The following is a 24,853-nucleotide window of genomic DNA, read 5'->3' on the forward strand; positions in this document are numbered from 1 at the left end:
AGGGATTTCATTCATGCAACAGATATTTATAGAGTGCCTGCTATGTGCCAGGCACTGTTCCAGGCACTGGAGACTCTTAGGAAACCTATGTATAGAGCAGGGAGAGAGACAGGAAATAAATAAACAAGCCAATATATTATATACCCAGTGGTGTAAGTGTTGTAAAGAATAGGGGATTGGGAATTACACAGGGTGGGACAAAAGTAGATTTAATTAATACATAAGAAAACAAGAATAAATTCTGTGTTTCAAGTACTCACAACTGTAACCCTACTTGTGCCCCACTCTGTATTGGGAGAGTGCTATTTTAGAGAGGGGAGTTAGGGAAGGCTTTTATATCTATATCAATATAGATATAGATATTTCAAAGAAGAAGGGAGAGGGAGAGATAGAAACATCAATGATGAGAGAGAATCATCGATTGGCTGCCTCCTGCATGTCCCACACTGGGGATAGAGCCTGCAACCAGGGCATGTGCCTTGGACCGGAATTGAACCCAGGACCCTTCAGTCCGCAGGCCGACACTCTATCCATTGATCCAAACCGACTAAGGCAGCCCTTCTTTTTATAAGATGACATTTGAACAAAGATCTGAAGGAACCAAGGGAGTGAGCCAAGGAGCCATGTGAAACAGTAGTTTTCATACTATATTGTGCATCTGTATTGCCTGAAGGACAAAACACAGATGGCTGCCTTCCCCCAGGCTTTCTGATTCAGTACGACTGGGCTGCTAGGAATGTTCCCATTTTTTAAAACAAATTCCAAGGTGATGCTGATGCTGCTGGTTTAGGGACCACACTTGGAGAAACACTACACTGGAGGAAGAATGTTCCAGACCGTGAATAGCAAGTGCAAAGGCCCTGAGGCATAGTGTGTTTGTCATGTTTGAGGAATAGCAAAAAGGTCAGTGTGGGTGAAGAGAGGAATAAGTGAGGAGGAGAGTGTCCACTGAGGTCAGAAAAGGTACCAGGGCAGGGTCTCTTAGGACTTTGCAGCCATTGAAAGGTTTTCAGTTGCACTCTGAGAGAGCTAGGGAGTAGAGCAGTGACATGACCTAACTTATATATATAAACGATGAGAGTTGCCCACCATGTTGAAAATAGACTGTAGGGAGCAAGGTTGGAAGTAGGAAGATTAGGGAGAGGGCAATCGCAGTCCTGTGGGCAAGAGGTGATGGTGACTTGGACCAGTGTAGGTGGTGAGAAGATATGGGTTTATGGATGGATGTTGAAGGTAGAGCCAACAGGGTTTATGAGGGATTGGATGTGGGGAATGAGAGATGAGAGATGAGACAAGGATGATGCTGACATTTTTGGTCTGAGTCTCTGGATGGATGCAGCTGCTTTGCTGGGATTGGGAATGATCCAGGAAAGAGCAAGTTTCCAGCACAAAATTAAGAACTTGTTATTGGACAGGTTAGGATGGAGATGCTTACTAGGAATCCGAGCGGAGTTGTCAGGGGGACAGTTGGATCTCTGAGTCTGAAGGTCAGGAGTGAGATTGGGGCTAGAGATACGATGTTGGAAGTCATCCACACACAGAGGAAATGTAAGGCTTCAGGCTGGATGAGATCAAGAAGTATGTTTTGATGAGAAGAGCTGGACAGATAATCTCTTGATATAGGGGCACCAGACCCCTTCCCCTGGGTGTCAGACCTGACTAGTGGGCAGCAAGAATCAGTCGCGGGAGCCCAGTTCAACTCCACCCACTTATTCATGCCAACTATGCATAAGACAATATACTTGGCACTGTTGAGGATGCAGAAATGGGAAGTTCAATCCAACACACATCTATTAGCTACTACTTTATTCTGGGCACTGCGGGGGATAGAAAGATAAGTAATTGAATTAAGTCCACAAATGTGTATTAGCACCCATTATATACGAGGACCCCATGTACTTGGCCCTGTAGGGGTTGCAAATATGAGTCACCCAACTTACCAAACATTTATTAGCACCTATTTTATATATGGCCCCAAGGGGATAAAAAATAAGCGGCTGCTTTCAATTCAGTAAACACAGATCCGTGCCTATTATGTGGGGATGCAAAGATAAGCGCGATATGGCTCCTGACCTCAAAGTGGTGGCAGATCAGTTTTATTTCTGGTAACAACTCTGATCAATTGGTAGTGACTTTAGGGCTGTGCTAAGAAGGAGTCTGCAGTTTCATTCAGGCTCAGCAGAAAAAAAAGCCGCAACTGATTAGTGATGTCTGCTGTGAGCAAAGGCAGGAGAATGTGGTGGCTGATATGCCATAGGCTTGACATTGCTGGACCGTGGAACTGGGGCTCAACAGACTGGAGGTGGGCAGGGCTCTGCCACCGCCACTTTCCCATCTGTTCCAGTTCCTCTCTGTGCAGCATCTTTAATGGATGGAAAAGACTGTTTTGTAGTAGAGTTTGCACTGGGATGTTCACTAAATAATAGCTATCAGCCAATACTGCTTTCGCGGAGCAATTTTCCTTTATTCTCACAATCCTGGAGAACAAACAAGGCAGATATTATTGTCCTCATTTTATCAATGAGGAAATAAATTCAGAGAGAGATAAAGTAACTTGCCTGAGGTTCCAGAGGCAGAACTAGAGCCAGACCCAGACCCAGACCCTGAAACCAGAATCTGAGCTACTTCCCTTGGCCTGCCTCGCCAACAGCCAAAACTGTTTCTTTAGCCTGCGCAAGACTTTGCAGCTTGCAAAGCACTTTCCTGTCCCTCATCCCATTTCACCCTTCCAGGAACTCTCTTGGGTTAAGTGTTGACACCCCCATTTTACAGCTGAGGAAACTGAGGTTCACGAGAGGAAGAGAAATAAAATTGGGATAGCATACTATCTGATTGCTAAATCCAGTGCTGGGGGCGCCGGGGCAGAGAGGACAGGAGGAGGGCAGGAGGCAGTACGTTCCCAAGAGCCCCATTTGGGGAGGGCAGCAGCAGGCTGGGAGCTTCCAAGTGTCCCATCTGCAGCCGAGAGAGTGTAGCTCAGCAGCCCTCAGGCCCAAGCCAAGAATCAATCGCTGGCCTCTGCAGAGACAACTTCTAAAGATGTTTTTAATTAAAGTCCAGGAAGATCTATATGTGCAATATCTCCTTGCCTAGCAACGGCACTGGCTCTCTCCACCCAGATGGGGATGGGCATAGGGGGACAGGACAGGAGGTTTCTGGTGGGAAGAGGTGGCAGAGAGGAGCAGAGGCCCTGGCCCTCAGGAGCACCCCACAGCCCAGGTGATCTGGGCAGGAAGGAGTGTACCAGTGTCTTTCTTTGTCTTTTCCATCAGCAAATCACTCAACAAACATGAGCACATTTTCTGTGCCAGGCCCTGTGCCCATTGTGGCAGGGGGTACAAAGGTGGTAGAGCCACCATCCTGTCCTCAAGGATCCAGCACAAAGGGTGCTCTATGGATGTTGGGGGACTGAATGGAACTGAATTATAAGCAAAGATAAATGTTCGCTTTCTGCAACTGGCAGAGGGATGCTCCTGCAAAAACTTAGAATGTCGCTGGCCCAAACGAACAAGGTGACCAGACAGCTTAACAGAGCGCCTCATTTAAATGTGGAGAGACCTTTCTCTCAGGGGGCGGCTTGGACACACACACACACACACACACACACACACACACACCAGTTGCCTGCATGGGTGAGTCCATCGCTGGGACCCATGAGCAGCGAAAGAGTAAGGGGACAGTGTTCCAGAGTCCCCTGGAGACTCTGGAGAAATGTTTGTGACATGCAGGGGGGCAGGGGCTCACCCCATCAAGCCAAAATCTCCTTCCTTCTCCTTATCCCCTTCCCACTCTCTCCTACTCTCCTCCTGCTTCATATGTATCTCCGTCTGTCTCTGCTTCTATATAACTTGACTTTCCAACTTTATCTCTGTATTTCTACCTCTTTCTGTCACACTGTCTCTGTCCCACTTCTGTCTCTGCCTCTCCAAACCTCATCTCTCTGTCTCTGTCCTCATTTCTCCCTCTGTGTTTGGGTATCTCTGTCTTCCCACTTTTTCTCTGTCCATCTCTCTGAATCTTTGTCCTTCTGTCCCTTGTCTCTCTGTCTCTGACCCACTTTCTTGTCCCATCTCTTTGTGCCACTTTCTCTGTCAGTGGTCACTGGGCCTGTCTCCTCCCCCTCCCTCCTGTGACTTCCGCCTCCTGTGCAGTCACTTCCCTGCATCTCCAGAGCATCATTCATCTGCATTAGGCTGCCCTGGCTGGGCAGGGGAAGTGGGGTGGGGGCCAGCTCAGCAAGTGCATTATAAGTGATGATCAAAGGTGGAGTTGGGGGGGTTGGGGGGAGTTTGAGAAAGGCCTTGTTTCCTGTGTAATCTGAGCATTCCCAGGGACTCGACAAGTGGTTTTTAATTTTTAATAGAAAGCATTCCGAGCAGTTCTGGCAGCAGCAGGGGGTGGGACTCATTTTTTATAAATGTTTGAGAAGCTAAATGCGAGCCGAGGGTTTCCCAGGCCCAGCAGGGCAGTGCAGGGAGGGAGGAGGAGGCAGGATAATCATAATTACAAACATCTTCATAATAATGACACTCGGTCACCTCGATCGAGGACTCTGTTCTTTTCCAAAGTGTTTCATCTCTTTCATCTCATTAAGGCATCTCCCTCATCCAGTGAGGCAGGAAGGATAAAGCCTTATCTCTATCTCACAGAAGGGGAACTGAGGCCCAGTCAGGTCAGGTCAGACGGTTTCCCATAACGGAGGACAGGGCTGGAATGAGAGTTTATGTCTTCAATCTCTGAGCTCCACCCCCCATAGCACTACCTCCTCCCTCCTCCCTGAGCCAACTGGGGCTTCTCCTGGGGGTCCTGGAGCACAAGTTTGGGTCTCCGTTGGACCTCACAGATAGCAAGGGTTAAGGGACAAGAACGGAAATAATTCTGGCCTGAGAGCCAAGACAGGGGTTGCAGTTCTGACTCCATGCGGAGCTATGTCAGAACCACCCAGGTAAACCAGAGATGAGGGGTGGGCAAGCCCCCTCCCTCCTGAAACTGGTGCTCTGGGATATCCTACTCATGGCCAAGGACATGGCCCCAGAGACCTTGGGACCAGACAAAGAGAGGTGAAAGGAATAACTGATTGAGCACCTACTACATGCCCGGCTTCCCCAGGCACTTGAATCCATCACTCTAATCCTCATAGCATCTCTGCACATTTCAGGCAAGGAAACAGTTCAAACAGAAGGAAAGACTTGACGAAGACACAGAGTGAAGAAGTGGTGGGATTTGAACCCAGGGCTCTCTGATGCCAAAGCCCATGCTGTTTCCGTGGAGGTGTGGGGGGGCATCTCCTCCCAGGATGTCCAACTTCTGCCGATTTTGCCTGGGAGGAAGACAGCATCATCCTTTGCCTGGGAGGAAGACAGCATCATCCTTGCTGCTTCCTCCTGGGTGTCAGTCTCAGCACAGGCACAGTGAGTCCTGGAGGGGACATGCCAGCTACACAGAGCAGGTTTGAGTATTTCCCTTCCACATACTAAGATGGCATTCAGCCTCTTTGTGACTCAGTTTCCTCACCAGTTCAATCGGGGATTGTGTCTAGGGCATCAGTTCTTCGCCTTGGGTGCTCTTCAGAATCACTGTGGGAGCTTTTTAAGTACCGTTGCCTCTGCTCCACCCCGAGAGAGTCCTATTGAATTGGTCTGGGTGACGCTCAGCATCCGGTTTATTTTACGGCTCCTAAGAGGTTGGAATGTGCAGCCAGGCTGCGAACCACTGGTTTCTGTGCTCTCCCAGGACCAGCCTTTCTCATGTAACATTCCACATGGAGCCCTGGGTGCTGGTTTGCTGTTTGTCCAAGAATCACTTTGGCAGCCCTTCCTATGCCAGCCTAGACTTAGGCGCTCCAGCTCAGGTAGCAGAAGGGCTGTCCGGCAGCACCATGGACAGCGGACATTTCATCCTGGTTTCTGGAAGTCTGGGCTTGAATTAAACTATCGGGGAGGGAGAATGCTCAATACAACTCCCTTCTCTGTCCTCCCCTTCCTTTCTCTCGCTCTTTCCTCTCTCTCGCTCTCTGTATAGTTCTACTCCAGGGGTCCTCAAACTACGGCCCGCGGGCCACATGCAAATACAAATATTGTATTTGTTCCCGTTTTGGTTTTTTACTTCAAAATAAGATATGTGCAGTGTGCATAGGAATTTGTTCATAGTTTTTTTTTAAACTATAGTCCGGCCCTCCAACGGTCTGAGGGACAGTGAACTGGCCCCCTGTTTTAAAAGTTTGAGGACCCCTGTTCTACTCTCATTGACCGCCCCCCCCCCCCCGCCTTATCCTACCTTATAAGGTAGGATACATGTGGGTTTTGACATCAGATCGACCTGGGTTTGAATCCTACCTTCCCTATTTCCTTGCCAGGTGAATTTAGCCAGGCACTGTCCTTGGTTCTGAAAATAGAAATCTGCGTTCTCAGAACAATCCTGAGAGCTTGGTAGTACTATCACCCTCATTTCACCAATGAAGAAATTAAGGCAGGGTGTTTCACTGCTTTATTTGGCCTCCATTTCCTCATATGTAAAGTGGAAATTTTAATAGAGCTTACTTCAAGGCTTTATTATGTAAATCCTATAAGATAATATACACAAAGGGTTTACCAATATCCAACACAAAGCAGTCATTCAATAAGCACAATATATCATTATCATCAAATAATGATATATAATGATGGATTTCATTTTTACTCATTATTCATTTGACATTTTCACTCTTCACTATGCGTAGCAGTTTTCTCATCTGTAAAATGGGAATAATGCAGGATTGTACTGGATCATCTCGTATCAGGCCACCATCCCCAGAGTCACTGTGCCTTCCTCAGCTCACAAGAGCCAAGTATTGCTCTTCAGGAGTTTTGTGAGCCTCTTGATATCACATTGGTAGCTTAAAATTGGCCATGGCGGGGGTATTTACACCATGAAAATCAGGGAACGCTACAAAGTAGGGCATTCCTTCCTGCCCCTCCACCCCCTGGAGCTGATGGTTAAACATGAACCAGCACACCACTGCATCACATCACAGAGAGCATGAGGACTGAAGAAGGGAGTGGACGTGATGGTGCATTGTAAACTGCAAGCTGCTGAAACTAAGAGGGATGACCTGAAGATGGTCCCCCAGCAACTACAGGCCTGGCACCCTCTGTCAGTTCTGGGGAGCTGCTGACTTGCAAAGAAGGTGGGAGGGGTGTGGGTCCTGGGGAATCAGTTGTGAATCACTGACCCTTCACCATCCCCACATGTTGGCATTAACTGTAATGGCTGCAATAAAGAATCCCAGATTGGGGAAATGATTCTATCATCCCTGCGGGAATCCCTGGGATGCAGCCAGGGAGAGGGAGAGAGAGAGAGAGAGAGAGAGAGAGAGAGAGAGAGAGAGAGAGAGAGAGAGAGAAATCAGCCATATCCATGGGGAATCACTTGCCGAGGTGAGGGACAAGGGCACCCTCTCTGATAACAGTTACAATAGCCAGTGTTTACTGAGCACCCACCAGGAGCCTGATGCTTTATGCATCTTCTTCCATTTCAGTATGTCTGCGAGGGGGCATAATTGTGCCATTGTGTACTGGCATGCAGTGCCTCCTGACTCGGCAACAACCTGCATTTATTGAGTCCTTAGCATGGGCCAGACACTGTCCTCTGTGCTGAAAAATTGAAATCTATTTGAAACCTCAAACCGATCCCAAGAGTTTGGTAGTACTGTCACCCTGATTTCACAAATAAGAAAATTGAGGTACAAATGGTTTTGTGCTATACCCAAGGTCAAACTGGCAGTAAGTGGCAGAGTCATACGGATTGTGGTTCAGTACACCAGGCCACCATCCCCAGAGTCACTGTGCCTGTGCTGACTCTGACAACCAGAAGGTCTTTGGCCTCTGAGAATCCTGAGTTCAAATATCACTCCTTCCTCAGTCTGTACCTTCAGTCAAGTCTTTTCTGTTCTTTTACCCGTCTCCTCACCTGTAATTATGAGGGACCCATTCTGCCTCTCAGAGATGCTATGAGACTTAGAGATGATGAATGTAAGTGGCTGGTGAAGCCAGGCATGTAATAGGTACTCAATAGTTTATTCCTCTCTCCTCTCTCTGTAGAATGGGGTGGAGGCACCTGGGACCATGCTCTTGGCCCTGAGCAGGAAACCCCTGAGCGCCAAGCATCCAGAGGGAGGGGGCTTGCCCGAACACCTCTTCCCCAGCTTCTCCTGGGAACTCTGACATGGTTGACATGGAGCTGGAGCCACCAAAGAAAGAGGCGCATTGCAGAGCAGGCTTAGGAGGCTCGTGGGAGGGAGGACATGAGAGGGAAATGAGAAATGCAAAAGAGTGAAAAATAAATACACGTGTCTGTCTGGAATGATCGAGGGCCCCAGGCTAGAGGCGGAGAGGCCGGGCTTAGCAGAATTGCTGCAGTAGCATTTCCCAAGCCTCACTCATTAGCCAGGCAGTGAGCTGGCCTCCCCTCCCAGCACACTGCCCTACTGGCCCAGAGAGCCGAACCCAGGCCCAGGAGGCCGCTGCTCAGAACCCCAGGAGGCCTGGGCCCCTTCCCCTCACCAGCATGGCACTCAGAAGAGGGCATCTCCTGGCAGTGAGGTCTGAGTCTTATCCCCCTTGGGTCATGTCCTGAGCCCGCTAGCCTCCCTCTTGAGTCTTTCACCTCACCCCCTCCTCCCTGAAAAGGTTCAGATAGACCAGATGGCTTTTCTGTCCCCCCCTAAACCCTCTCCCCACTCTAACCCTCACCCCATCCTGTCCAGCCTCACGTCCCAAGCCCTGCTTTTGTCAAATTGAACATGATGTCAAATTAGAGCCATCTCTGGGACAGGCCGAGAGGAGCTCCCAGTTTAATGAGGCAGCGTCGAAAATCAATAACTTAATTGCCACTGTTTGATGGACTTTTATCCAATTTATACTCTCCCCAGCAGCCTACGTGCGGAGCATGAGAAGTGTGTGTGTGTCTGGGGGTGGGGACCATCTGCACGGGGGGTTGGGGAGGGGCCAGGAAGGCACCAGGGCCCACAGCCAACTATTTCCCAAAGGGGAAGCTGGGCACTGCCATTCTCCTTCCACAGGGACCAAGAGACAGACACTGGCCTCTGAGTCCCAATGAACTTGGCTATCCTTCTGAGCTGCCCCCTCATCCTGCCACAGGATGGGGGATGAGGGAAGTGGGGGGTGAGGGCATGGGGAAGAAGGAGGCAGAATTCCCTTGAGAAGTGCGGAGTGTGTAAGAAGACCCCTGCTTTGGGAATCAGGTTCCTGGTTTCCAGTCCGAGCTCTGACTCTAACTGCCATGACCTTCCCTGGTGACAATGACCATGACCACCACCCACTGAGAGACATGTCTGCTCAGAGCTGTTCTGCGCTGGGAGTTTAGAACGCATTCCCTCATGAACCAACGACTAGAATTTCCCCATTTTGCTGGAGAGGAAACATTCAGAGGGGCTGCCTTCCATCGCCAAAGTCCCAGAGCTGGGAACTAGGGAAGGGAGGTCTGAACAGAGATCTGGCTCCGGGTTCCTGCTTGTCAGTCACTAGCGAGGCCCTTGGTCAGGAAGCAGGTTGGGACTCAGTGGGAGGACAGGGCCCGGCTTCAATGTTCCCCAGCCTGGGTCTCCTCTCCCAGCTTCCTTCGGGGTGGGAAAAGGTGGGGAGGATGAGTTCAGCGGCCCCAGGTGACCCCTATATCGCTTGGTCCCCCGGGCCCAGGCACATCGGTGATGCAGGTGATGGCCTCGGATGCGGATGACCCGACGTATGGCAGCAGCGCTCGGCTGGTGTACAGCGTGCTGGATGGAGAGCACTACTTCACGGTGGACCCCAAGACCGGTGAGGGGCGGGGCCGGGCCAGAGGGGCGGGCCAACAAGGGGCGGGGCCTGGCGGGGACAGAGGAGTGACGCGAAGGGCGGGGCCAGAGGGGTGGGCCTGGGCCGAGGACCACAGGGGGTTGTGTGCTCAGCCTTCTAACCACAGGGCGCTGAGGGTAGGATGGAGGACACAGAAGCATTTTGCCCGCTCCGGGAGACCCAAGGGATGGGGAAGGGGCAGCCGGGCAGGAGGAGGGAAGGACTGAGAAATAAAAGAATGGGGCGGAGGGCACCTGCAAGACTGGCAGAAAAACAAAGGCAGGGGGCGGCCACTGTGGGCGCCTGAAAGGACTTGGGAGGTCCGAGCGAGGAAGCAGCCCCTTGTCCTTGGAGCTAATCTGAGGCAGGCGTGTCATAATGAATGTCGTCTGGGGGAGGTGGGCTGGTGAAGGCACCTTTTCAGCAGTTAGGAGAGCTCTGTTCATAGGGCAGTCATTAAGGATCCGACGGAAAAACAGAAACCCACTGTTAAGGAAGAAAAGGTTCTCTGCTATCTACCCTCCTCCAACCACACCAGGCGATGCCCCACTTCACTCGGAGGTTAGAGCCTGGTTCCTTCCCTGAGGGGCCTGGCGAGAGTGGCACGGGGGGGGGGGGGGGGGCGCAGAAGGAGGAGACTGCCCCTGAGAAGTGAGGTGGCTCGGTGGCTCTCTGGAGGTCGCACAGCTGGGAGTGGCTGTCAGTTCCAGGATTGGGGCTGTCACTGTCCCTGGGATAGGAGGAGACAAATGCTGTCGTGGGGCTTAGAGTCAGGTTGGGGCAGGGGCACAGGCATATGCATGGGCAATTAAGATTTTAGATACAAAGTTCTTGGAAGCGGTAGCAGCATCTCCAAAGGATAAGAAGGTCTTGGCCAGACGGAAATTCAGAGAAGGGCATTCCAGGCAGAGGGCATGGTGCAGGCAAGACTGGGAGGAGGAGAACAGCCTGAGGCATGAGAGGAATTGTAAGCAACTTCGGATTGGAGAAGCGGGCTCCGTTGAGAAGTGATATGAGAGGCTGGCAGGGACCTGATGGCCCAGTGTAAGCAGGTTGGAGAGCTTGGATTTTATTCTCAGGGCAGTGGAAAAGAGAGGGGTATTTGACGGATTTGCATTTTGGGTTTTTGTTTGTGTTTTATTGTGTGTAAAGAGAGGTTGAGTAGTCCAGTCTGTGAGCACAGTTATAATTGTATTTTCTTACACATAACATCCTTATTATTTTTCCTCCTTGCTAAGCTAATACATTGTAGAGAACATTCAAACATTGTGGAAATGTTTTAAAAAAGAAAATGCGTCCTACCCCCATCCCCAGTAATTGCAGCCCCAAAGGACGCCCCTCAGTGTGCATACCCTACAAGATCCTGGACTCATTCTTTGAAAACGAAGCTATTTTTTAAATAGAAAATATATGTCAAGGTTCAAAATTCAAAAAGTCCAAATGGATATTTAGTGGAAATTCTTTACCCCTTCCAGTCCCCCAGCTACCCAGTCTGTGTCTCCAAGGCAACCAATGTAATTTTCTTGTGTATCCTTCCAGAGCTATTCTATACATGTACAAGAAAATAAGTACATGGATTTGTTTTATTTTTTTTACACAAATGGTAGCTATAACACGCTATATACACTGCTTGCCTTTTTTGCTTACCAATACATCTTGAAGATTATTCCGTATCAGTACATAAAGAGCTTTCCCATTCTTTTATTTAACAGCTGTTGTGGATACACAAAAATTTGTTTCACCAGTCCCCTCTTGATGGACACTTATGCTCTTTCCAATCTTTTGCTACAACGAATAATGCTACAGTGAATAACCCCGTACATATATCATTCCGGGGGGCGGGGGTATCTGCAGGATAATTTTCGGGAAGGGGAAAAGCTGGGTCAAGGAGCACATGAACGTATTTGGGATCTGGCTAGATAATGCTAGCATGTACCAGATTGCACTCCTGAGAGCCACATGCAAGGGAACTCGGTTCCCCTCCTCCTCACCAACACTGTGGGTTCATTGATGACTTTGAAGCAGGGAAGTGACATGCCCAGGTTTTCATTTTAACAAGATCCCTCGGGCTGCTGCTGTATAGCATGGCTCAGAAACAGCGATTGAATTCAGGGAGACCCAGGAGCGTGGGGTGCCCAGCAGAGAGCCCCAAAGCACAAAACCCAAAGCCTGCACCCCTTCTCGGCATTCACCCAGACTCTGTAACCTGCTTCATCTAGTTATGGGGCCAGAGATGATGTAGGATTGGTTGTGAGGGTTAGTTGAGGTGCTGAGGAGGGAGTCTGAGGGCTGAGAGTGAGATCCTGAGAAGGGCAAACCTTGGGGCCTAGAGATTATAAGGGACTAGATTGAGGGGGGAATCCAGGGGTTCCTAACTTTGGAGCCTGAGACGGGAAGGGACACAGAGGGAGGAATGTGGGGTAAGAAAACTATCTAGAAGCTGAGGAATTCGTGGATGGGCACTGTGATCCGGTACAGAGCTAATTAATTCCATTTTAACCATATTGGCTTTAAGATGAGAAAAGAGGAGAAAAGAAACATCTAGAACCTCTAGCAGGTTGTCTGAAATATGGACTTGAAGATCCAAAATGGTTGGGGTTCTGTAAACTTGGATTTCCCCATGTCCACAAGAGGGATAACATACCCATCTCACATGATTGTTGTGAGGATTCAATGGAGGAGAAATTCATTCATTCAGCAACTCTTTATAGAGTGCCTACTGTATGCTGGGCTCTGTTCTAGGCTCTGGGAACACAGCAGTAGGCCTACCCTCATGGACCGTTTATTCACCTTGGGAATACAGAAAACAAGCATATAAACATACAACATAATGCCAAGGAGCAATGAGTGCTAGCAGGGTAAGGGGAGAGACTTAGCTGAAGAAATCAGGACAGGACTTTCTAGGGAATGACCTTGGGACAGAGACCTGAATGAAGTGAGGGTGGGAGCCACTCAGTATCTAGGAGAGAGCTTGCAGGCCACGGGAGCAGTGAGTGCATGAAGAGCTCGACGCAATACTTGGTACATAAATGGAAACTAAGGGGATGAAGAAGAAGATGACGACGATGATGATGATGACGACGATGATAAAACCTGAGGAGGTGGAGCCCTTAGAATTTATCAGCTTTTTTCAGGGAGCAGAGGAAGACACAAACAGAGAAATAAAGGAAGGGCCAGGACTGAGTCTGGGAGGTGGCAGGGGTGGGCAGATGAAGAGTCAGACTCCAAGAGACTGAGGAGGACGGCCAGGTTCCGAGGAAGAGCATCCCCCGCTGCAGAGGGTCTGCAGGATGGGGCACGTGGGGAGCCATGGAGCCTGGAAGGGCAGGAGTTAATCCCCAAGAAGCCAGAGTGGGCACCAGGCAAGGCAGGCGAAGGTGTCAATGGGTCCTTGTTCTATCTAGGGTCCCTCAACTTGCTCAGCCGGAAAGGGTCTTTGTGGACATTTCCTAGACCCATATTTGCCCTCCCCTCTCCTTAGCCCCACGCAGGAGCCGCTCGGTGTCTTTCCCAGCCCAGCTCCATTTCCCCAGCCAGGAATATTCCGCTGATGCGGGTCTATATTTAGCAGCTGCTGTGAGGTACAGTCTGTTCTCGCTGTGCAGATCGCAGGGAGCAGAGCCTGAACGGGCCTGAGAGGAAGGTGTGAGGGACGGGAGGGGGTGGGGTGCCACAAGGCCCAGTGCCAGAGGAGAAATTAATGTGTGTTTTAAAGGCCAGATCTGCCAGCAAGCCCCCCGCAGGGGCCACGGGGATGGCATTTGCAGTCTAATGAGGCATCACTTGGGTTCCAGGGCCCCTTCTGTAGCATTTGGAGGGGACAACAGGGTAGAGAGAACAACAGCTGGAACTGGGGTGAGCAGAAGGCTGCAGGGAGCCGTGGCCAGGTTCTAATTACCAGCCCCACCCGTCACAGCCCCAGCAAGAATAGAGAGACTTGCTTAGAGACTTTAGGATATCTCTGAAAATTCCCAGATGGGCCAGACATGTCCATTTTCCTGGGAAGGAATGACACTAATCTTTGTTGAGCACTTCCAAGTGCCAGATCCTGGGTCAGGATGATGAGCCAGATCTGGTTCCACCCTCATGGGGCTTTTGTTCCAACAGAGAAGCCAGAAACAAATAGACAGCTACACCCAGGTGCCATGAGGTGGGACCGAGAGTCCATGGGAGTAAGTCGGGCAGTCAGAATTGTATTGAGCACCTACTATATGCCAGACCCTAAAGATAAGATGGTGAAGAAGGCCAGTATGGATTTCTGCCCAGTATGGAAGTTATTTATGGGACACCCAACGCAGGACCAGAGGTGGGGATCAGTGAGACATCCCCAAAATGTCAGACCTGCTGCTGGAAGCTTCATCTCATTTAATCCTCCCAACAGCCCTATCAACTGGATATCCCCATTTTACAGAATAGGAAACTGAGGCTCAGAGAGACTCAAGAGCTTGTCCAAGGTCAGATAGCATGTAAAATATGGAAAGAAGTCTTGAACCATATCTATCTGACCCTGTAGCCCCTGCACATAGTAGGCCCTCAATAAGGGTTTAATAAATGAGTGAATGAATTTGCATTCAGGTTCCAAGAACAGCTTCATGGACTGATTTGGGAGTTTTACCCCAGGCTCCCCAGGAGTGCATCAGCTTCCAGGAGGCTTCTCCCAGCATCAGGAGCCATATGGAGTAGATAGAAAACAATGTTGTCAGCTCCTCCCATCCCTACACTGGCCTCAGAGTGAGTGACTTTGCCATTCCTCCCACACCTTAAATCTGGGTGGGTTTTGGCCAATAGAATGTAGCAGAATCGATGTTTATAAATTCCCAGAGTGGGCTTTAAGAGACATGAAGCTTTCGCTCTCTCTCCTGGAACATGGTCCGGACGCCCCCATAAAAGGAAGCCAGCCAGCCTGCTGGGGCATGGAGAAGGTCGCGCCACAGCCAGGGTCAGCTGCCAGGCATGTGCATGAGGCCATCTTGGGCCTTCCAGCGGCTGACCCCCAGTTAAATGTATGAGCCAGGGAACTCAATTTCTCTGTCAGCTATCTCCTGCCATATAACAAACTGCCCCAAAATGCTGTGGCTTAACGCAACCATGGTTTATTGTCATAATTGTGGGTTTGCTGGGGTCACTCAGGGTGGTGAGCCCCTGGTGGCCACCCCACTGTCAATCTGTCCATCTGCCCTCTGTTTTCCTCCCTCCCCCCACCTTTCCTCACTGCTTCCTGTCCCTCTGCTTCTCATTGTCTCGTGGTCTCAGAGTTCCAAGAGGACAGGCCCCAGCACACAGGCCTGATCAAGCCTCTGCTTTTGTCACACTTGCTGATGTCCCATTGGCCACAGCAAGTCAGGTGGCCCAGGCCAGAGTCCGTGTGGGAGGGGATGGTCCATGGTATGGATTCCAGGAAGTATGGTTCATTGGGAGCTGTTACCATGGCAACCTACCACTGAGGGTAACTCTGAGGCAGGGCCCAGAGGCACCATGGGTACCCACCTCCCAGTCACTCAGAGATGGCACCTGATCATACACTCAAGGCTTCATCACCAGTTTCCAAAAGAGAAGAGTTCAGTATCCTCATTCCTTCTGGAGCTGGAAGTGGCAAGGCCAGCAAGGAGGCCAGCCTCATGCCCATGGCTCCTCACCCACAAGTGGACCTCAGCCAGACCCCTGCTCCAAGCCCCTGGCTGAGCTTTTTGTAAACAGGCTCATGGAGTGAGATCCCAGAGGTAAAGTGACACGCCCAACACTTAGCGCATAGTGAGTGCTCAGCTGGTCAGCTCCCCTCCCTGCCTTTACACCTGGTTCACTCAGGGCCCCCCTGTGTCTGGCCTGGTGGCCCCTCCACTGTCAATCTGTCCATCTGCCCTCTCTTTTCCTCCCTGCCCCCACCCTTTTCACCGCTTCCTGTCCCTCTGCCTCTCTCTTGTCTGTTTCACTGTCTCTATTTTTTTCTCTCCCACTGTCTCCTCCTGGGTGTGATTTCTCTCTGGCTCGACTGCTCCTCTGTTTCTATCTCATAAGTCCTTCACCTCCCCTTTCTCTACCTCTGTCTCCATGGGGGTGCCCCTTTCCTCTTGTCTCTTTCCCTCCTGCCTCTCACCAGGTTTCTTCTGTCCATCTCTTTCCCCAGGTCCCCTTTTCTTCTCTCTTTTTCTCTCTTTCTTACACTTTTCCTTCTCTATCTCTATCTCTATCTCTATCTCTATCTCTATCTCTATCTCTATTATCTCCTTCCCTCTCTGTCTTCATCCTTTATCTTCTCCTCTATTGTCCCTCTGCTCTTTGCCTCCTTCCACCACCTCCCAGAGGCAGAGGACACAACAGCCCCTCATGATCACAGTGTTGAGGAGCAGGAATAGGAGGGGAAGGGGTAGATCAAGAAGGACCTGCTGCATGATTGGAAAAAACAGCTTGCCTGGTTGGGACCGAGAAGAGCAAGAATGTTCCAGATGCTTACACAGGACCACCTACACAGCACCCCTCTGTCAGAGGCCTGGGCTCTACCCTTGTGCCACGTGCTGGGTGGGGCGGGGATGCAAGGCAGGCTGGGTAGGGACCCTCCTTTCTTACTCCGTGCCAGCAGAGCAGGTCAGAGCATGGACTCGGGCCCCGGAGTTCCTGCTTGAATCCTGGCTGTGCGCCTTCTACATGTGAGACCTGGTCAAGTGCTTGGCCTCTCCCTGATTCCATCCCCTTCTGTAAAACGGATAATCATAGCACCGTCCTCATAGGCTATGGAGAGGATTAAGTGGGACAGTTCCCTTCAGGTACTCAGTGCAGAGCCAGGCACAGGGGACACGCTCATCGACGGTAGGGACTGTCATTGCCACCTGGGATTCTCATGAGATGAAACTCCACACCGTGGTTCCCAACTGATTGTGTCCCCAGGGCCATTTGACAATGTCGGGAGACATTTTTGGCCCTGGGTTTGGTGGGGAGGGTGCGCTGCTGGCGTCGAGTAGGTGGAATTATCCTGCCAAAATGTCCATAGTGCCGAGGGGGAGAAACCCTGTTCCTTGGGGAGGCTGTCCCACTTTACAGATGCGGAAACTGAGTTTCAGAGCGGTGGGGGGTTTGCTCAGGTCACACGGCCCAAAAATGGCAGATCGGGGGTCGATCCCAAAGCTCATCTGCTTCCAGGACCCCCCTCTCCTCAGGGAGACCTGTCTGACAAGGGTCGGGAGGGGGCCTCCTGAGACGCCTCAGGGCCATGTATAAAGGGTCTGTGTGACCTTTGTTAGAGAGGAGGGTACACAGACCACTTCTCCATGTGGTCCCACAAAAGCAGGGCAACCCCAGGTGCCCCTCCCCCCGGTTCTCCCAGCCACACGCAGACACACACTGCAGCCTCTTCTCCCGTTCCATTGCCTTTATTGGAGTCTGGAGGCTGCTTGGGGACATCAGGACTGGAGATTGGGTTTTATGGGGCACAACATGGGGCTGCTGGTGCATGACTCCACCTGGCGCTCAGGCCCTGGGCGCCACCTGTCACCACCTGGTGCTCGGCAGGTTGGAGTGAGTCATGGGGGGAGGCTCTGAATGCCTCATCGACTCCCCGCTCCACCCTCGTCTCCACTGGCAGAGACAAGAAACTCAGCCTTCCCCTCCGCAGCATCCATTTTGCAGTCACCCGCTCCTGCGCCCCTCTACCCCCGCCTCCATTAGCAGCTTGAAGAATTGTCTGTTCCGCCATTAGCTGGTACCTGGACAGAGAATCTGCAGCCAGGCTGGGGGCCAGGGGCTGGGGCTCTGAGGGCACGGGATGACGTCATCATGAAGGTGTGTGTGACAACGAATGTGTGTTAGTGTGCATGAGTGTATGTGACCACGTATGTGTGCTTATGTATGCAGCACATGAGTGGAGGAGACATACCTAGTGTGTGATTCCAGAGTGAGTGCACCGAGTGTGGGGGCGAGTCCAGGTCACTTTGTTAAACACTCGCCAAGCTGTTGCTCCGTGCCTGGGTCTGGGCTGAGTGCCGCCCACAGAGAGGCGATCAGGCACAGGCCAGGCTCACTCGGGGAATATCAGGGTTCACCCTCACGTGGGGACCTGAGGTCCCGGGAGGGGGGCACACAGTGGCAGGTTAGTCCCTGTGCCTCTTTTTAGTAAACCAAAGTGTCCATTCTGGTGCGAGTGTGTGATTATGTATGTGTATGTTTATATGTGTGAGTGTGTTTTTGAAACTATATGTGTGTATGAGTGTGTGTTTGAAAGTAGGTGTGTGAGTATGTGTATTTGAAAGTATGTATGAATCTGAGCTGTGTGTATGTGTGACAGTCTTGTGTGTGAGTGTATGTAGTACAGAGTGTGAGTTCACTGTGTGAGCTTGTAAGCAAATCTGTATGAGCACGTGTGTGTGTGCGGGGGGGGGGGTGGGTACATGTATGTGTGGTGGCTATTGAGCTTGCACCTGGACTGTGGCCAGAACTGTGTCTTCTGCACGCCCTGCTGAACGTGAGTGTGCCAGCCTCTGCCTGTGGAGGGGTCTCCATATCAGCTGGCAGCCGATGTGGGCATCCTGGGCCTCACCCTACTGCGTCCACAGGCGTGATCCGGACTGCGGTGCCTGACCTCGACCGCGAGAGCCAGGAGCGCTACGAGGTGGTGATCCAGGCCACAGACATGGCAGGCCAGCTGGGCGGCCTCTCCGGCTCCACCACCGTCACCATCGTGGTCACCGACGTTAATGACAACCCGCCCCGTTTCCCGCAGAGTAAGTAAGGCCTTCCCAGAAGGAGGCAGTATCTGTGCGTCTGTCTGTTAGCTCGTCCAAGCCACCCACTGACCCCAAGTTCCCTTTTGGCTTCCCACCAAGAGAGGGACTCCCATCCAGCTGTCTGTCTACCCCCCAGGCCAGCCACTCGCCCCAGACCCCTTCCGGTCATGCTTTGTGCAGACGAGGCCCCAAAGGTGTCTGATTTTCCATCCATCCAAGTAACACGGTGACCTCCTCACCCCTCACCTTGGTTCCTGCCGGCGGGGAGTTCCCATCTGCCCACCCACCCAACCCCTCACGGCCCTCGCACACACCCTATCACGATCATTGCACGTGATCTGCCGCTGGCCCAGGCTTGCACAGGAGTGGGGGCAGACATAGGGATACGGAAAGAGGCTGCAGCCATACCCAGGCCACGGGACTTAGTTGTGCCTGGAGACCCTGAGGTCTGGAGTGGCAGGTCTTCCCTCCTCCTCTGAGCCTGGAGGGCAGGATTCTGTGCTTCTGAATTATGAGGTCTTCTCGCTCTCTGCCTCTCCTGGCACAGCAGGGGATGGGGCTTATCTGGCCCAGTCTCCCACCCACCCATCAGCCCGCTAGCCCCTCTGTCCCAGGCTCAGGCGAAGAGCTATGCCGGGGAAGCCTGAGGCTGGCAGAGACTAAATGCCGCAGGGAGCTGGGCTGATTCCTATCTGGCGAGTCATTACTCAAGGTCTGCTGCTCTCACATTAGGCCCCGCCACAGGGGACTGACCCCCAGGAGATAAGGGAATCCAATCCCTTAGCTGAGAGTGTGGCAGCGTCATCTCGGCCTCGCACCTCAGCCCAGACATGGATCGGGGTGGGCACAGAACCCTCTGTGGGGAAGCTTCGAAGCACCGGGTAGAGGAGGGGGAGTCACCCAGTCTGCTGGCCAGTTGTGCCTGGCTCTGTGCCAGCGCTGAGCTGGAAGGGGTGGGGCAGAGAAAAGAAAAGGCGCCAGGGCCCCAGGAAAACTCCTGTTTATTCATTCCTTTATTCATTCTTTATCCATCTCTGGCATTTCTTTATTGGGAAATAGAGCACACAAACAGAAGGACGTAACGTATCAGTGTAAAGCGGACACTCCTGTAACCACCAAGCAGGACCCCGAACCCCCCGCGTTCCCTCCCCCATCATAATTCTCCCCCACTCTTCCTCCAGAACTAGCCAGAATCTATCTGCTCGTGGTCTCCACCTCCTGGCCTTTCCTTAGGGTCAGTGCACCTACGTGTGCACCCCCTAACATCAGTTTCATTTCACCTGCTTTTAACCTTATATAAATGGGATCACACCATACAACGTGTTTGTCATGCTCTTTTGCCTCTCAAAATTACATTTATGGAATCGTCTGTTGTTACTTATAGCTGTCCTTCGTTCATTTTCATTGCTGTAGAGTAGTCCGGAGTTTCGCTGTTCTGCTGTTGATGGACATTTGGGATGTTTCCCGTTTGAGGCTGTTATGGAGGATGCTGCTTGGACCATTGTTGCACAGCTCATAATGCTGTTTTGCACACATGCCTCAGTGAATATACAGAGGAGCAGAATAGCTGGCTCATGAGATATGCTCATCTTCAACTTTACTAAATAAAACCAAACTCTGTTCCCCATGAAGAAATGCGAATGTGGCCCTCGCTGCTTTGGTTCAGTGGATAGAGCGTTGGCCTGCAGACTAAAGGGTCCCAGGTTCGATTCCAGTCAAGGGCACATGTCTGGGTTTCAGGCTCGATCCCCAGTGGACGGTGTACAGGAGTCAGCTAATCAGTGATTCTCTCTCATCACTGATGTTCCTAACTCTCTCTCCCTCTCCCTTCCTCTCTGAAATCACTAAAAATATATTTTTAAAAAAGAAAAGAAACACATGTGTCCATTGTACCACATCCTCACTAGCCCTTTGTACTATCAGATTATTTCATTTGTGTTAATCTGGGGAGGATATACCAGTAACTCACACTGCTTTTCGTTCATTCACTCACTAGTCACTCACACATTTCTTTTATGTGACAGTCTGGTGTTCTGCCAGGTACTGAGAATGCCGGATGAATAAGAGATGTGGTCCCTGCCTTCTGAGAGAGAGAAAAAAGAGAGAAAATATGAGAATAAACAGAGAGTAATAAGTAATAGGGAAATGCAGTAATCCTCACACTGGGATAAGCTTGGGGGCCCTGGGCACACAGGAGCAGAACCTGGAGGTCTGGGGATGTTCCCTGGAGGAGGTAACATTTGTGAGACTAAAGGGAGAGTGGGAGTTGAGGAGGCAAAGGCAGGGAGGAGAATACAGAGCGGAATGCCCGGAGGTGAGGCAGAGCAAGTCATATTTAAGGAATTACAAGGACTGCCGCCTGGCTGAAGCTAGAGTTGGGGTGGGGCAGCAGGGGGATGAGGCTGCAGGTGTCAGCAGGAGCCAGCCAAGGGACTCCTACAACTCCATCCCGAGGCAGTGGGGAGCTGTGTGAGGGATTAAAGCAGGGAAGTGGCATGATCAGCTGTGTCTTAGAGAGAGAGCCCCCCCCCCCCCCCAGCTACTGCGTGAGACTGAGAGGCACCCAGTTTACACAAGGGATATCCAGACCTGTGTGGGGACCTCAAGAGATAGCGCCCACCTCCACAGCCCCTGCTTCATCTGCACTGGCCCATCGTTTAGCAGATCTCCCTCACCTCAGCCTCAGCTCTGGGGAGAGGTCAGGTGCTGTCTGCACTCCATCTGACCGCATTCCTTCTGGTTTTCCATCTGCTTCGCCCCTGTGGCCACAATGGTCATCTTGCCATTCTTCAAGCATCCCAGGCATTGCACCCACCTCAGGGCCTTTGCACCTGCTGCTTCCTCTGTCTGGAATGCTCTTTCCCAGATATCTCCTTGGCTCAGTCTTCTGCAAAGATGTCACCTTCTCAGTGAAGCCTTTCTTGATCACCCTGTTTAAACGTCCACACACACCCTCATCAGCCCTCCATCCCCTCCCATGCTTCATTCTTCTCCTACTTACCCATCACCATCTGACACATGCCTGTCTTACTGATGTGTTTAGTGTCTTTCTCTTTCCATTGAGAGGAAGGCACTGTGAGAACTGGGATGTTGGTCTGTGTTATTTGTTGCTGTAACCCCAGCGCCTAAAACTGCATCTGGGACATCACAGCTGCTCAATAAATAAGCAGAAATCAATGTCAACAGAAAAGTCAGCATAAAGCCTCACTGTTTTAATATAATTTGTTCCACTTATTGAGTTGCTACCATGTGCTAGGCAGTGCAGTGCGCATTTTGCAGACATTGCCATCTAAGTTAATCGTGATAACAATGCTGTTAGGAAGACACTGTTATTCCCGTTCTACAGAAGAGGGATTCAAGGTTCAGGATTACATAGCCAGGACTGACTCCAGAACTTTAGCCTTGACCGTGGTTCTCCTTTCTCACCCGCGCTGGGCAGATGGGGAAGCTGAGGCCCAAAGAACTGCAGGCACACTCCCAAATTAATCAGCAAATAAACCCAGGGTCTGATTTAGGGCCCCCCTCTTCGCACTGTCTCCTGCATTTCTGTAGAGGACATGCCTCTCCCAGCACCTTCCTGGCCAACCTGGGAGCCCCTTGCAGACATTGCCCTCCCTGGAGCCCATCGGGGGCCCCCCTGCTCTCCCCTAGAGCTGGTGGAAGCTGCCCCCATCCCTGCTCACAGCCGTATCCCCTACAGAGATGTACCAGTTCAGCATTAAGGAGTCGGCCCCCATCGGCACAGCTGTGGGACGCGTGAAGGCCGAGGACTCGGACGTGGGTGAGAACACGGACATGACTTACCACCTCAAAGAGGAGAGTGGCACTGGCGGCCATGTGTTCAAGGTCACCACGGACAGCGACACTCAGGAGGCCATCATCGTAGTACAGAAGGTAAGGCTGCCCCAGGAGGGATGGGGGAGGCAGGCTCTAGGGCAAGGGTGGGGAGTATCCAGCCCACGGGCTGTATAAGGCCTGAGAAATCATTTGGTCTGGCCCTGCCAAGGCATTAGGGTGAGTTAATTAAATGTTTGACTAAATAGAGCAAGCTAATTTTTTTGAGTTGATAATTTTGTATGGCCCGAGAATGATGTTATAAATATCCAAATGGCCCTTGGCAGATAAAAAGGTTTCCCCACCCCTGCTCTAGGGGATGGAGTCAGGGAGGCCGCTGACAGCCAAATACTCCCTCCCGACTCCACTCCAGGGATCAGGTCTTTACAGAGACCCAGGGCCACCCTGGGAAAATGCTGATGGTTTCCTCCCCATTTTACAAATGAGAAAATGAGGCCCAGCAAGGTTAAGTGATTTGTCCAACGTTGCACAGCTAGTTGTCAGGGCCAGGGTTCAATCCAGATTTGAACCAGTGCTTTTAATCACTACTAAGTGCTACTTCAAGTCCGTACCAGGACCTTTACCTGCATCATTTCCTTTAATCCTGGCCTTTCTCTCTGAAGGAGACATCATTAATATGCAATTTCACAAGTGAGAAAACAGGCTCAGAGGGGTAAAGGGGCTTGTCCAAGGCCCCACCTATAAGGGGTAGAGCTGGGATTTGAACCCAGGTCTTGTGACTCCAAGCTCTCTCTTTCCTGAGTCTAACAGTCTTCCTCACCCATTGGCTTGTCCAGAAACCAGAAGTCAAAAGTACAAACTCAGTGAGTCCTAGAGGAAGAAGATGAAGGTCAAATAGAGAAGCAAAATCCATTTTCCAAGACATGGTCATGGGCGTGGCAACTCAGGCTGTGCAGGCCTTTGAGACTGTCCACTCTAACCCTGCTCTCCCGCAGGAGGTCGGATCCCCTGCACTGGCTCTTGGATGGGCGTAGACCTTTGTACACGTTCAGGGTCAGGATGCTCACTCCCTGTCATTGTCCAGCTCTTCCTCCTCCCATTAGCCAGAACCTGTCTCCCTAAATCCATTCCTATCAGCCTGGGCTTTGCCTTCTGGGACCCACAGAAACATCTGCCCCTGACAACCCTTCATTCACTCAATAAGTGCGTTCAGACCCACTCTCTAGCTGACCTTGAGCATAGAGAAAACTGCCAATTTCTTCAACTACTTCCCAGAGGATAATAATATGATAGCGGGTATCCTATATAATAAAAGGATAACATGCAAATTGACCCTAATGGCGGAACAACCAGTCGCTATGATGCGCACTGACCACCAGGGGGCAGACACTCAGTGCAGGAGCTGCCCCCTGGTGGTCAGTGCACTCCCATAGAGGGAGCTCCACTCAGCCACAAGCCAGGCTGAGGGCTGCGAGCGCAGTGGCGGTGGCGGGAGCCCCTCCTGCCTCCTCAGCAGCACTAAGGCTGTCCCAGGCTGCCAGAGGGATGTCTGACTGCCAGGCTCCCTGGGGGATCGGGCCTAAGCCGGCAGGTGGACATTCCCCAAGGGGTCCCGGACTGCAAGAGGGCACAGGCTAGGCTGAGGAACCCACCCGCCCCGAGTGCATGAATTTTCATGCACCGGGCCTCTAGTTTATAATAAAGTGTTTACAATGTGGCAGGCACCCTTCACCTGCTTTCCATGTATTAATTCATTCCATCCCTACATCGTCTCTTTGAGGTACTATCATTGTCCGTTTCATAGACTCCAAGGAGTTCCATCCTGTGCATCCAAGGTCATGCATCTTGCAGAGCAGAGTAGGGATGTGGGCCCAGGCAGTCTGGCTCCAGAATCCACCCTTTTAAATACTATGTGGTTTTCAGTCTTCTGATCTCGCTGTACAGTGAGTCTCTGCACTGTAAGATGGGGAATTGGAGGCCCAGAGAGGCACAGTATCACAGAGCAGTAGAATCAGGCTCCATCCCCAGCCGTGGGGCTTCAGCATAGCACTTGCTTGCTCTCACCCCCAGTGCTGCGGCCACCCCCCACCCCCACTCAGGGCCCCTCCCTCCAGCTCCAGCACTGGCGCCTAAGGTGTCTCTGTGGAGTCAGTGCTGGCTCAGGGAGCAGAGCCCTGCCTGATTGATGACCTGGCTCCAGAACCCATTGCTCACTCTCAGGCCAGGCCACTGCCTGCCTCCCTGCATCCTGATTTCCCAGGCAACAGGAAGGAGGGAAGAAGGAGGTGGCAATTTTTGCTGCTGGAAAAGGTGGGGGGTGGGAGGTTCTGAGAGGAAAGGCGGGTCCCTACACACCAGGCTAATCTCTAGGAAGGTCACCCTTGTACTCAGAGAGCTCCCCCACCACGCAACTGAGGTGCCTGCAGCCCCACCATGGCAATTTCTCTTTGCTGTCAGGTGGCGATTTTCAGCCTTTTTCATCTCATGGCAAACATAAACTAATTACTAAAA

General features: G+C 51.5%; 1 protein-coding gene across 2 annotated transcripts in view; it reads left to right on the forward strand.

Annotated features, from left to right (window-relative positions):
* CDH22 (cadherin 22) overlaps positions 1-24,853 on the forward strand; it is a 122,941-nt gene that overhangs the window by 66,512 nt on the left and 31,576 nt on the right. For both annotated transcript variants that reach the window (XM_070421596.1, XM_070421597.1), the window contains exons 4-6: positions 9,696-9,815; positions 18,377-18,544; positions 22,248-22,441. In XM_070421596.1, the coding sequence (XP_070277697.1) occupies positions 9,696-9,815; positions 18,377-18,544; positions 22,248-22,441 (482 nt within the window). The remainder of the gene's footprint in view (positions 1-9,695; positions 9,816-18,376; positions 18,545-22,247; positions 22,442-24,853) is intronic.

Source organism: Myotis yumanensis, unplaced genomic scaffold (assembly GCF_028538775.1).
Source record: "Myotis yumanensis isolate MYYU_CA2020_CCGP unplaced genomic scaffold, mMyoYum1.0.hap1 SCAF_7, whole genome shotgun sequence".
NCBI classification, from domain to species: Eukaryota; Metazoa; Chordata; class Mammalia; order Chiroptera; family Vespertilionidae; genus Myotis; species Myotis yumanensis.